Source organism: Rhinopithecus bieti, unplaced genomic scaffold (assembly GCF_001698545.2).
Source record: "Rhinopithecus bieti isolate Rb0 unplaced genomic scaffold, ASM169854v2 scaffold_8783, whole genome shotgun sequence".
NCBI classification, from domain to species: domain Eukaryota; kingdom Metazoa; phylum Chordata; class Mammalia; order Primates; family Cercopithecidae; genus Rhinopithecus; species Rhinopithecus bieti.
Window position 1 is genome coordinate 2,244,376 of NW_016806197.1, and position 14,856 is coordinate 2,259,231.

General features: G+C 41.5%; 1 protein-coding gene across 1 annotated transcript in view; it reads left to right on the forward strand.

The window, feature by feature from the left end:
* Nucleotides 1-14,856, forward strand: part of NRF1 (nuclear respiratory factor 1) — a 156,135-nt gene that overhangs the window by 73,777 nt on the left and 67,502 nt on the right. Inside the window, exon 5 of the mRNA XM_017875098.1 lies at nucleotides 11,153-11,293. Coding sequence (XP_017730587.1) covers nucleotides 11,153-11,293 — 141 coding nt within the window. The remainder of the gene's footprint in view (nucleotides 1-11,152; nucleotides 11,294-14,856) is intronic.

The following is a 14,856-nucleotide window of genomic DNA, read 5'->3' on the forward strand; positions in this document are numbered from 1 at the left end:
GCCACTCACAAATGTTAAAAGCAGCTGCAAGTAATAGAATCAAGAAAGTGAAAAGACAACACGCAGAATGGGAGAAATATTTGCAAATCATATGTCTCATAAAAAACTTGTGTTGAGAATATACAAGGAATTCTTACAACTCAACAATAAAAAGCGGGCGGATCATGAGGTCAGAAGTTCAAGATCAGCCTGGCCAATATGGTGAAACCCCATCTCTACTAAAAATACAAAAAAAGCCAGGCGTGGTGGCACCTGCCTGTGGTCTCAGCCACTCGGGAGGCTGAGGCAGAAGAATCTCTTGAACCCGGGAGGCAGAGGTTGCAGAGAGCCAAGATCGTGCCACTGCACTCCAGCCTGGGCAACAGAGCGAGACTCCGTCTCAAAAAAAAAAAAACAAAAAGACAACCCAATTTAAAAATAGGCAAAAGGGCTGCACACGGTGGCTCACGCCTATAATCCTAGCACTTTGGGAGGCCAAGGCAGGTAGAACCCTTGAGGTCAAGAGTTCAAGACCAGCCTGGCCAATATGGTGAAACCCCATCTCTACTAAAAATACAAAAATTAGCCAGATGTGGTGGTGGGCACCTGTAATGCCATCTACTCAGGAGGCTGAGGCAGGAAAATTTCTTGAACCCAGGAGCCAGAGGTTGCAGTGAGCCGAGATCACGTGCCACTGCACTCCAGCATGGGTAACTGAGCAAGACTCTGTCTCAAAAAATAATAAAAATAAAAATAGGCAAAAGATCTGAATAGATATTTCTTCAAAGAAGATATAGAAATGGTCAAAAAGCACATGAGAACTAATGATAAATAATTATCATTAATCATTATAGTCATTTATCATTAATAATCACATTTTGATTTTCATTTCCCTCATGACTATGATTATTAATCATTAGAAAATAAAAACCACAGTGAGATACCACTTCATAACCACAGGGATGACTATAATCAAAAAGACAACAATAAGTGTTGGTGAAGATTTGGAGAAAGAAAAGGCAAAATGATATGGCTGCTTTGGAAAACAGTTTGTCAGTCTCTCAAAATGTTAAAAGTAGAGTTGCCATGTGACCTAGCAGTTCTATTCCTGAGTTATACCCAAGAGAACTGAAAACATATGTTCACACACAAACTTGTATCCAGTGTTTATAGCAGCATTATTTATAATTGTCAAAAAGTGGAAACAACTCAAATGTTCATTGGCTGATGAATGGATAAATAAAATGTGGTATATCCATAGAATGGAATATTATTCAGCAAGAAAAAGGGAAGAAGTACTGATATTATACTATAGCATGGATGAACCTTTAAAACATTGTTGTAACCAAAAGAACTCAGTCACAAAAGATCACATATTGTATGATTCCATTTATATGCAATGTCCAGGATAGATAAATCTTATTTATAGAGAGAGAGTGGATTAATGGTTGCCAGAGACTGGGGAAGGGGAAGGGAGGAATGGAGAGTGACAGCCAGTGGGCATGGAGTTTCTTTTAGGGGGAATGAAATGCTCTAAAATTAGATTTTAGTGATAATTTTAGGACCCTGCGAGTATGAAGTCTTACCCTTTAAATGGGTGAATTGTATGGTATGGCAAACTGAATAATGACCCCCCCAGAGATGTACAGGTCCCCATCCCTGGAACCTGTGACTATTACCTTATACAGCAAAAGTGCAGTTGTAATTAAGTTAAGGGTCTTGAGATGGGGAGATTATTCTCAATTATCCAGGTAGGCCCTAAATGTAATCACAAGTATCTTTATAAGAGGGAAACGAAGGGAGATTGGCATAGAAGTAGATGTGTTGGTGGAAGCAAGAGGTTGGATGCAAGGAGGGGGTCCAGAGCCAGTGATACAGGCTAGACAGAAGCTAGACAAGATAAAGAAACAATTCTCTCTTGGAGCTGCACCCTTAGAGCCTGCAGAAGGACCCGGCCCCGCCAACACCTTGACTTTTGCCAAGTGAAACCAAGAAAATAAATTTGTGTGGGTTTAAGCCACCTAGTTTGTGGTGATTTGTGGGAGCCATAGGAAACAAATACATATGGTGTGTGAACTGTGTATTAGTAAAGCTGTTACAAGTGTTAAATGTAAAATAACAGGCAAAAGTTTGTCAGAAAAAAATAAATCATGGATCACAGCATTAATATCAGACAAAGCCTAATTGTCAAGGCAAAAAAGTATTACTGACAACCAGGGGTCATTTAGTATTGATAAGAAGTATTTATTTATTAATTTATTTATTTAGAGACAGGGTCTTGCTCTGTTGCCCAGGTTAGAGTGTAGTGGCGCAATCTCGGCTCACTGCAACCTCCACCTCTTGGGTTCAAGTGATCCTCCCACCTCAGCCGCCTGAGTAGCTGGGACTACAGGCAGGTGCCACCACACCCAGCTAAAATAAGAAGTACATATTTATCATGAACCTTTATATTCTTCAAGTAACTTTAAAGCAAAACATGGGGCCAGTTGCAGTGGCTTATGCCTGTAATCCCAGCACTTGGAAGGCTGAGGTGGGAGGATTGCTTGAGGCCAGGAGTTCAAGACAAGCCCGGGCAACATAGTGGGACCTCGTCTCTACAAAAAATTAAAAAAAAAAAAAAAAAAAAAAAAGCCAGGCATACTGGCCCACACTCAGCTACTTGGGAGGCTGAGGCAGTAGCCATGATGCTACTGCACTCCAGCCTGGGTGACAGAGTGAGACCCTGTCTCTCAATCAGTTAGTCAGTCAGTCCACCAGACATATACATACCACAGCATGTAGATCAAAAAGTTAGAAATGTAAGGAAAAAAGATAGTTAAAACCCACAATGGGGCTGGGCACGGTGGCACATATGTATAATCCCAGCACTTTGGGAACTGAGGTGGGAGGATTGGTTGAGGCCAGGAGTTTGAGACCAGCCCAGGCAACATAGTGAGACCTCATCTCTACAAAAAATTTAAAAATTAGCCAGATGTGTTAGTACATGCTTATAATCTTAGCTTCTTGGGAGGCTGAGATGGGAAGATTGCTTGAGCCCAGAGGTCAAGTCTGCAGTGAGCTGTGATTGCACCACTGCACTCTAGCCTGGATGACAGAAAAAGACCCTGTCCAAAAGAAAAACACACACATACACACACACACACACACACACACACACACACACACACACACACACAATGGTAGTAAAAGAATTTACTATCCTTGTCAGATCAACAAATCAAAATATAAACAAGAACACAGAGATCTGAATAACAGATTTAATAAGGTTGACAGTCTAGGCAACATAGCGAGACCCCGTCTCTACAAAAAAAAAAAAAAAAATTGATTCAGGTGTAGTGGTGTGCACTTTTAGTCCCAGCTATTTGGGATGCTGAGGCAGGAGGATTACTTGAGCCTAGGAGTTCAAGGATGCAGTGAACTATGATTATTCCACTGTGCTCCAGCCTGGGTGACAGAGTGAGACAATGGCTCAAAAAACAAAAGAATAAAGGTGATACAATACATACAGAAGCATTGACACCTTTCAAGGGGATAATATACCATATTTGAAAAATTACATAAATGAATTATAAGAATTGACCGTTTATTATTACCAGGCCCCAAATAATTTTTTTTTTAAAACAGGATCTTGCTTTTTTGCCCAGGCTGGAGTACAGTGGTGCAGTCTCAGCTCACTGCAACCTCCACCTCACTAGTTCAAACAGTTCTTCTGCCTCAGCCTCCTGAGTAGCTGGCTAATTTTTATATTTTTAGTAGAGACAGGGTTTTGCCATGTTGGCTGGGCTAGTGTTGAACTCCTCACCTCAAGTAATTCACCCGCCTTGGCCTCCCAAAGTGTTGGGATTACACGTGTGAGTCACCAGGCCCGGCCCCAAAGAATATTTTCTGATCGTACTACAGAAAATTCAGAATTTTAGAATTTCAAAAGACAAGAAAAAAATTTCAGTCACCTGGAATGTGTGTGTGTGTGTGTGTGTGTCTTGCTCTATTGCCCAGGCTAGAGTGCAATGGTGCAATTTCAGCTTACTGCAACCTCTGCCTCCCGGTTTCAAGTGATTCTCCCTACTTCAGCCTTCCAAGTAACTCGGATTACAGGTGCGTGCCACCACACCCGGCTAACTTTTATATTTTTAGTAGAGGCCCATGTTCACCATGTTGGTCAGGCTGGTCTCAAACTCCTGACTTCAGATTATCCACCTGCCTCGGCCTCCCAAAGTGCTGGGATTACAGGCATGAGCCACCACAACTGGCCGGAATTTTTTTTTTTTTTTTTTTTTTTTTTAATTTAAGACAGAGTCTCGCTCTGTCGCCCGGGCTAGAGTGCGGTGGTGCGATCTTGGCTCACTGCAACCTTTGCCTCCCAGGTTCAAGCAATTCTCAGCCTCAGCCTCTCGAGTAGTTGGGATTACAGGCTCCTGCCACCATGCCCGGCTAATTTTTGTGTTTTACTAGAGAGGGGCTTCACCATGTTGGCCAGACTGCTCTCGAACTCCTAACCTCAGGTGATCCTCCTGCCTCAGCCTCCCAAAGTGCTGGGATTACAGGCGTGAGCCACCACGCTTGGCCGGAAATTTTTAAAAGAAAAATCTTAATTTACAGGTTATTTAGAAACAAAATAATAATCAAAATAAAACTTAGAAGTTATTATCTAAACTGGTACTCAAAGGAATATTCATGATCTTATTTAAAAAGAAAAATATATACGAGAAATTTGGAAAAGAAAGAAACTTCATCTAGCTAAAGTAGGTGGAAAGAGAGTAATAAAATAAGTCTAAGAAAAAAATAGAACAAATAAACGTGAAAGAAATGAATGAGGGAACAAGAAAAGTAGACTTGTTAAATTCAAGAATTGGTTCTATAAAAAGTCTAATAAAACAAAAAAACTGCTACATGCTAATGAGGAAAAGGGAGAAGAAAACAAATATGTACCTTTAGAAACAAGATATCTATAGTTGCAGACAAGAAGAGATTGAAAATTGTAAGAAAAGGCTATTAATTCTGTTCTTGCAAGTTAAAAACTCAGCCAAGTGGATTAACCTAGTAAGAAAATAAAATAACCAAAACACATCCAAACCTCAGTAGAATAAGCATTAACCGAAAACCTCAATAGAGTAATAAACATATACAAAATTGGAAAAGTGTTAAAGAACTACATCCCTCCAAGAGACCCTAGGCCCCAATTATTTTGGTTGACTTCTGTTAAACATTTAAGGTACAAATAATTCCCTAATCTTATACCTTAGTCTTATTATGGTCATTTATTATTAATCAAATTTTGATTTTCATTTCCCTAATGATTAATGATATATAATCATAGTCTTTAGGGTGATGAACAACCGTGGGAGTTGCATGCAATGTGGAAGATATGTGGAAAGTAGTATAGTGAAAGCCACGTTGCTCATGTATTTACTTAGTCGACATATAACGATTTAACGCTATTGGATACAAGGTATGAGATAAGGATTCCATCTGAGTCCTTTGGGGTTTCAGGGTTCAAAACTGGGAATCCCAAAGGACTAAGGGGACATGAGAGCCCTGAACGGAGGCAGGAGAAGAAAGGAGGCAGACTCTGGGGCTGAAGAGAAAATAGGATGAAATCAGCGTAACTTCAGGGGCCACAACCTGTGGCCTGGCTGGAAGCCAGATGTGCTTCACAGTCACAGGTCTGAGGCCAGCTCTTTGTTACATACCTCAGATGACAATATGTTTTTAGTCTCATAGGAGCTTGTAGAAAATTAAAAAAAAAAAAAAATTTATGAGACCTTCCCAAAGACTCTTCCTTTATCCAGTCAAGCTGCAGGAATACAAAAAAATTACGGTATCTTGTCTGGGACTATTTTTGCAACCCAACCCAGTGACCATATAGCAAACATTTTGAAAATTAGCCAAGTGTGGTGGTGCACACCTGTGATCCCAGCTACCTGGGAGGCTGAGGTGGGAGGATCACTGGAGCTCAGGAATTTGAGGCTGCAGTGAACAAACCTGTGTGACAGATCAAGACCCTGTTTCAAAAAACAAAACAAAATAAAACTCTAATGGCTCCTGCAAATACCACAAACACCCTCCATCTCTGGTAATCATAAAATGTTTGTTAATGTGTTACCTGTATTTGTATATTTAAAGTACTTTATAATATTTCAGCCTGGACAACATGTAAGAGCCTGTCTCATTTGTGTGTGTGTGTGTGTGTGTGTGTGTGTGTGTGTGTGTAAAATAAGCAAAAGACCTGGTCCCTGTGCTCAGCAATGTCATGCACTGGTTGTGTATAGTGTATTCCAGAAATAACAGTATAAATGACACATATTTATTTATGTCAGTAGGAATTTAAAGGAGGAAGAGAATTATAGCAAGAATAATTGGGAAGTTTTTTCAGAGCAAGTGGGAATTGAACTGGTCCTAGAAAAATGGAAAATATTTGGGTAAGAAGCAGATTTATGTGGTGGCTCATGTCTGTAATCCCAGCACTTTGGGAGGCCTAGGTGGGTGGATCACTTGAGGTCAGGAGTTCGAGACCAACCTGGCCAACACATTGAAACCCCATCTCTACTAAAAGTATAAAAAAATAGCCAGGCATGGTGGCGGGCACCTGTAATCCCAATTCTCCTGAGGCAGGAGAATTGCTTGAACCCAGGAGATGGAGGTGGCAGTGAGCCGAGATCATGCCACTGCACTCCAGCCTGGGTAACAGAGTGGGACTCCATCTTTAAAAAAAAAAAAAAAAAAGGTCTCTAGAAGTTTCAAAGAAAAGAACTTGCTAGATGCCAAGGTGAGTGACGAGGTTGGGCAGCTAAAGAAGGAAGAAAGTGAACAAAGTTGCTCAGTATAGGACTCCATGGAGGTTGTATGCTGGGAGCTTAAGAGGTGTCATTCACATAGTCTCCAGGATTAGGCAGGTACAACTGTTTCTGGTGGCTCTGGCAAAAGAGTATTGAAAAAACAAATAATTGGAAAGATTGAAATGCTGGCCAGAGAAACTTGGACTTCATCTTATAAGAAGTGGGGAACTATAGCAGTTTCTTGAGAAAAAAAAAGATAAATGATAGTGATGTGGCTAAACATACCAGCTTTGGAGCTAGATAAAAATTTGTTTGTTTTTTGGCTATACTTCTTACTAGTTAATATGATTTGGGGAAAGTTACTTAAGTTTATTAAGGCTCAGTTTTCTTATTTGCAAAATGAGTATAATAATATTTTCCTTATAGAATTATGGTAAGGATTATTTGAGACAACACATGTAGTCCTTAGCACAAAGTAAGTGCTCAGTAAACGGTGTTTGATGATGATAATAAGTGTTTCCAAAATTTCAAACGGCAGTGGTATACAAGATGGGGGGAAGAGAGTGGTAACTGATTTTGATTTTAAGTGGATGTTTACCTTAGTTGTGAAACCAATTGACATATTGGTATGGAGTGACAAAGGCGTAAGCTGTGGTTTTTGCAATAGAAGGCATAAGTTGGAGCACAAACCTGTATTTTATCTCATCTGTGACACCATTGATTATAAGATGTGCTGTTATTTGTGTACTATGAAGAAAGAAAAAACACTGATGCGTGTTTACACAGTGCTATCACTTAGAATTTTTATTTTCTACTCATTGAAAGAGCTCTTTCTTAGACATACCTTTTAATCATATATCATTTTGTATATATATAAAAAGGAAAATATAAGTGAAATAAGGTATTCCTAAAAACTTCTTCACATTCAGAGTCCAACCCTTTTGAATACTTCTTGTTTCCAGTCATCACTTATCTGTGTTTTTTCATGTAATATTGGTCCTCTGTGGCAAAACGGGCAATGCTGTATTTCTTTTAAAAGTGCTCTTTTATTGTCTCTGATTTCCCGCCCCCACAAGCAGCAACAGGTTTGATGCAAGTACATTTTTTTTTTTGAGACGGAGTCTCGCCCTGTCACCCAAACTGGAGTGCAGTGGTACAATCTCAGCTCACTGCAACCTCTCCCTCCCGGGTTCAAGCAATTCTCCTACCTCAGCCTCCCAAGTAGCTGGGATTATAGGCACCCACCACCACACCCAGCTAATTTTTGTATTTTTAGTATAGACAGGGTTTCACCATGTTGGTCAGGCTGGTCTCGAACTCCTGACCTCAGGTGATCTGCCCGCCTCAGCCTCCCAAAGTGTTGGGATTACAGGTGTGAGCCACCGCGCCTGGCAGTGCTTCTTGATCTTACCAGAAGTTGTCATTGGGAAGGTTATAGACAACGGTCAAGACTCACATTCTCTTCTCAAATGGTGCTAAATGATTTGTTGAGTAAAAAGGCCAGGGATAGCAAACATGTTCACATGGCTGCAGGCAGTGACAGCTATGCCCTGTTGTTGCCTTGTCCATAGCAATTTTAAGATGTATCCCAATTTCAGAAGACTGATAAATATCAAAGAAAAATGCAACTCAGAATTGATAGATCAGATAGAATTAAAACACGAGGTGAGTAATTCTGAGAAAGTTACTTAACTTTAGTAAGCAAGCTTAGATAGAAATGCTTTGGTTATACCTGAAGTTGTTTTGTTGCAAATTACTTAGGGATGCTCTACCGGCACTAAAAAACAAACAAACAAACAAAAACAAGATATTTTAAAAGAATTATATAGCACTGACTCATAAACTGACTCATAAAAATGGCTGAAATTGGCCGGGCGCGGTGGCTCAAGCCTGTAATCCCAGCACTTTGGGAGGCCGAGACGGGTGGATCACGAGGTCAGGAGTTCGAGACCATCCTGGCTAACATGGTGAAACCCCGTCTCTACTAAAATACAAAAAACTAGCCGGGCGAGGTGGCGGGTGCCTGTAGTCCCAGCTACTCAGGAGGCTGAAGCAGGAGAATGGCGTAAACCCGGGAGGCGGAGCTTGCAGTGAGCTGAGATCCGGCCACTGCACTCCAGCCTGGGCGACAGAGCAAGACTTCGTCTCAAAAAAAAAAAAAAAAAATGGCTGAAATTGTTTGAAACTGGCTAATAAAGAAGTAATAACCTAATGATTTTCCATTTTGAATGCCAGGTGTTTCTAAAAGCCAGATGAAGTTTGTTTTTATTTTAAAATTATTACTTATTTATTTTTGAGACAAGGTCTGGCTCTGTCACCCAGGCTGGAGTGGCACGATCTCGGCTCACTGCAACCTCCACTTCCTGGGCTCAAGCCATCCTCCTACCTCAGCCTCCTGAGTAGCTGGGACCACAGACATGCACTACCATGCCCGGCTAATTTTTGTATTTTTAGTGGAGACAGGGTCTCACCATGTTGCCTAGGCTGGTCTTAAACTCCTGGGCTCAAGGGATCTGCCTGCCTCAACCTCCCAATGTGCTGGGATTACAGGTGTGAGCCACCGCACACAGCCTGTTTTTCTAAAATGATCATTCTTCCTATTGGCTTATACCTAATATAAGGATTTAACCTTATAAACCTTGAAGTTCTAAGACCAGAAGGTAGGTGTGTTAGTCCGTTTTCACACTGCTATAAAGAACTAACTGTGACTGGGTAATTTATAAATAAAAGAGGTTTAATTGACTTATAGTTCCACATGGCTAGGGAGGCTTCAGGAAACTTAATCATGGCAGAAGGGGAAGCAAGGCACGTCTTATATGGTGGCAGGAGAGAGAGAGAACAGAGAGACAGGTGCAGGGAGGGAATGCCAGGGGAACTGCCAAACACTTTTAAACCATCAGCTCTTGTGAGAACTCACGATCATGAGAACAACATGGGAGAAACTGCCTCCATGATCCAGTCACCTCCCACCAGGTCCCTCCCTCAACATGTAGGGATAACAATCGAGATGAAATTGGGGTGGGGACACAGAGCCAAACCATATCACTAGGCTCGTAAGATTCATTTTTGTGTGTGTGTAAGTAGGCAGCATAAATACTGTCTAGAATACAGAAACATAGCAGAAAATATAATCCTGTAAAGTTGCTGTGGCAACATCAGCTGCTTATGTTGCAATAAATATAATGGCAATACTTTTTGAAACTTTATTTTTTATTAGAGACCAGGATACAACTGCATCTCTGGAAAGATAATGAGTCTGCCAGTTTGTGCTATTTTTCTCTGATCCCCTTAGTTATTGACCTACTTGGAGGATTCTTCAGCTGCAGAAGTTGCACTATGTAGCGAATAATAATATTTATTTTTCCAGATGCTTGGGGTAGAGTATGGGAATTTTTCTTTTTTAATCCACATAACGAGATATTTATAAGGAAGTGTGTAGAGTCCAGCCCACTCAGCAGACAACCCAGGATTCAAACATTGTTGGAACTTCTAGACAAACCTCATTTTCTCTTCCATTTTTTCCCCTAAAATAGTGCCATTATATTGATAGAGCCCATTATATTGGTGGTTGGAGGACCCAGTGTCTGTCCACCCTTTCTGTTCATGATAGAAAAATGTGTGCATGTCCAGTGTGTTACTGTTAAGTTGAGACATTTCACTGGCAGTGGTGGGAATGCAGACAACAAACAACAATATCTGGTTCCGACCTGGGCTAGAGCTAAAGGCGTCATGGGTTGGAGGTTCACTTCTGTCACCAAGCCCTACCAGAAGCAAGGGAGATTTGACCTAGGGGGCTCCCTCTGGCCCGGGCCTTACCAATAGTGGCACTCAGCTACAACATACACCTATCGGTTTTGTTTTTTTTTTTCTCTAATTCTTTTCAGTTCAGTCTCTTGTATGCTTGAATCTCCTGTCTGTTTGGTAGTCTGACTTTGCAGGAATGTAGCAGCAATTTTGAACGAATTGGTTACTTTGAGTTTTAGAAATGTAAGTCCTTAAAGATCTTGAAAATGATTTTGGTGATGAGCTGCCACAGCTAGTTGTTCATCCATTGGCCTGGGAAATGCAGAACCATGAATACCATGCCTGTTAGACCTGGAACAGGCGATGGCACCCTCATTGAGAAAATGTGATTTTAACTGAGAAGCAGTATTTCTGGAAAATTTTTCCACTGGCTCTTTTCTATTGTTGTTACCTGTAATTTCATCATCTTTTCATTTAATTCTGTTCAGTATGTTGTCTTTGGGACCAGTGGGTATTTTTATTTGCTTGTAAAAGTGTTCTTAGAGCTATGCTATGACTCAGGAAGGCCAGCCCCACCCACTCTCTTGTTGCTTGGCACCAATCCTCCCTGCTTGTTGGGCATCTTGTTTACTTCTGCCCTTAATTCCCTGTAGGTGCGTAAGTACAAGAGCATGATCCTGGAAGACCTGGAGTCTGCTCTGGCAGAACACGCCCCTGCGCCACAGGAGGTTAACTCAGAACTGCCGCCTCTCACCATCGACGGAATTCCAGTCTCTGTGGACAAAATGACCCAGGTAAGGGGTGGGAGGTGAGGAAGAGACTCAGAGGCAAGTGGCACAGGTGTGGGCGGGCCTCTGATCACTTTTCTGCATTTTGTCCTCAGTGATCTGACCAGGGAGTGAGATGCAGACTGGAGTCTGGTAGTGAAACAGTAGCAGCCTTGGAAAAGACATTGTAGTGCCAGAAGAGTGCTCCCAACCAAGGGCATGGCTGTGGTGTCCTCTTTCTTCTGGCAGTTTTTTTTCCCTTTCACTTGGTCCTTTGGGTTGGATTAAAAAAAAAAAAAAAAAAAAAAAACTTTTAGCTTGGGGTTGTTCTGAACAAAAGAACATTAGGAGTTTGATGAATCACAATCAAGGTAGCCAAGTAAACTTTTAGCCCTCTGGCTGCTCGGCTCCTCTTTCAATGTAAATCCTGAATACCTCCATGATTATTACTAAGTACAGCTCCCTTCCACAGGAAATAAGAATGTAAAACCCAGAATGACAGTCTTCTGAGTCGTTGATTTCCTCTTCCTTTTTAAAATTTTTGTTTAATTTTTTTTAATTTTATGATTTCTAAAGATGAGGGTCTCACTGTGTTGCCCAGGCTGATCTCAATCTCCTAGGCTCGAGCGATCCTCCTGCCTCAGCCTCCCAAAGTACTGGGATTATAGGTGTGAGCTGCTGTGCCAGCCTGATTTCCTCTTCCTTTAAGAAGGGAAGTCAAAATGTACTTAGCCTGATAAATCAGCATACCTCAGTAATTTTTATGAGATTATCCCTTTTATATATTTTTAGTTTAGCTTGATCAAAATCAAACACCTTTTTAACATATTTTCCCATCCTATTTCTTTTTTTTTTGAGCTGGAGTCTCGATCTGTAGCCCAGGCTGGAGTGCAGTGATGCGATCTTGGCTTACACTGCACTTGGCTCACTGCAACCTCCGCCTCCCGGGTTCAAGAGGTTCTCATGCCTCCGAGTAGCTGTGATTACAGGTGTGCGCTACCACACCTGGCTAATTTTTGTTTTTTTAGTAGAGATGGGATTTTGCCATGTTGGCCAGGATGGTCACAAACTCCTGACCTCACGTGATCCCCCTCCTCGGCCTCCCAAAGTGCTGGGATTACAGGCGTGAGCCACCATGCCCAACCTACCCTGTTTCTTTATTAATTTACTTCTCTCTTGCTAAATCCACTTGTCAGGTTTTTTTCCTTATCTTATTAAGTCTTCAGCACCTTTTGACACAGTTGATTACTCCTTAAAGCATCTTCTCTCTGTCTCTTGACTGCACCCTCTTCTGAAGATCCTCATCCCTCACTAGGTGCTCCCCTCATCCCTTCTGGGGCCCCTCTTCCTCTTCTCACCTGATCATCGATATGCTGTTTTCACCCAGCTTATGTTCACTGTTAGATGTCTGGTCCTCACATGCCCCAAACAGAACCTTTGGTTGTTCCTACTCTGCACGCCACATCTGTTCCTCTCTAAGTGTTCCCCGTATCAGTTAATGGAACTGCTGTCCATCTGGTTGCTCAAGTCCCAGCATGGAAGTAATCCTGATTTCCCTGTTTTGCCCTCTCCCACCACAGTCCCCTGCCACCCTCCACATCTAATTCAGCAGCAGGTCATGTCAGTTCACCTCTGAAATGTACTCTGACTCTGGCCATTCATCTCACTTCCCATCAGCACCCAAGTCCAAGCCTTTAGCATCTCTTGTATAGCCTATCCACTGTGGTCTGCTGCAGTCCATTCTCCACGTAGCCATCCTAGTAGTTTTTTAAAAAACTTACATCATGCAGGGCATTGTAGCTCATGCCTGTAATCAAGAGGAGGATCCCTTGAGTCCAGGAGTTCGAGATCAGCCTGGGCAGCAGGCTGGAATTTTTTTTCTTTTTTTTTGTCTCTACAAAAAATACAGAAATTAGCCAGGGCATGGTAGTGTGTGCCTGTAGTCTCAAATACTTGGAAGGCTGAGGTGGGAGGATCGTTTGGGCCTGGGAGGTTGAGGCTACAGTGACCCAAGATTGTGCCACTGCACTCTAGCCTGGGCGACAGAGCGAGATCCTGCCTCAAATAAATGAGTGAATGAATGAGTGAATAAATTTATTTATTTATTTAATTCAGGCCATATCACTTCCTTGTTTAAGCCCTTTAATGGTTTTCCACTATTCCTAGAATCAAATTCAGACTGTGCCGTGGCCTTGAAGGCCCTGTGTAATCTGGCCTCTTCTGCCTCATCTTCTTCCCCTCAGTCACTGGGCTTCGGCCACTCTAACCCTCTTTTCCTCAAACACCCTGCATCCATTCTTTTGCTTTCGCTATTCCCTTTGCCTGAATATTGTTCTGCCAGATGATTGCATGATGGACTTTATCTTATTCAAAGTCTAGCTCAAATATCACCTCCTGAGACAAGCCTTTCTTGATTATCCCACCTAAATGAAGCTTTCTTCTCCCCACCAAGCCACTAATACATCCTCTGTGTTCTTGTCTGTGTAACACTTGTTACTACCTGAAATATTCTCATTTGTTAACTTGTATACTTATTTGTGGTCTCCCCAGCTAGAATTTGAGGAATTTAGTTTCTGTCGTTTACTTCTGTTCAGTATAGCTGCTCAGCCTCTGAAATAACATGTCATCTAAATAATAGTATCTGTTCAGTAAATGACTTCAGGGTTAGAGTAAAAATGAGTTAAGTGTAATGGTGGGGAACAGGATCGCAAGTCCCCTGGGCAGGTGTTGACTCAGTGCAGACTCTGATGCTGCTGCTCAGGGGTGGCACTTTTATTTTTTATTCCATCTGAACCAGCAACTTGGTCTGAAGTAATACTACATTTTATAAATATAAACCTAAATAGTGATCTTTTGATTGTTGGATTCATAGCCCTTTCTGTGGACACTGGAAGGATCTCTAAATAATGGTTCAGAAAGGAAAGCATTATCTAAACCAAGCTTGCCCAACCCACATCCCGCAAGACGCATGCGACCCAGGATGGCTTTGAATGTGGCCCAACACAAATTTGTAAACTCTCTTAAAACATTATGAGATTTTTTGGCTATTTTTTTTTTCTTTAGCTCATCAGCTATTATTGTTAGTGTATTTTATGTGTGGCCTCAGATAATTCTTCCTCTGATGTGGCCCAGGAAAGCCAAAAGATTGGACACTCCTGATCTAAACTTTTCTTTACTGTCTTTTAACAGTTTCTGTTATTCTGTTTCTAGAGGCATTCTGACTGGTTCAAGTAAAGAAAACATAAAGTGAATTATTTTTATCTGGTTGATGTAAAGAATCTACTCTGTTTCAGATGTAAAGCACATCTAAAACTGCCTAAGCCTTTGGTTTCGAATGCTGTGTTAGGTTCACTCCTCTCCTGTGATGGGCATTTGCTATTCTTTGTCACATTTAGTGTGCTAGGGTAAAACAGTCTGAGGTTTTGATTATATTAAATCATCGTGGATACTGGTTTTCATGAAAATTGGCTAGTGGCCGCAGAAGTCAACAAACAGTTTAGTTATTATCATTTTGGAGGTAAGACATTTGAAAGTGTTTTTTTTGATTTTTGTCAAAACCACACTTGGAGAACTTGGAGTGCAGGTGAATG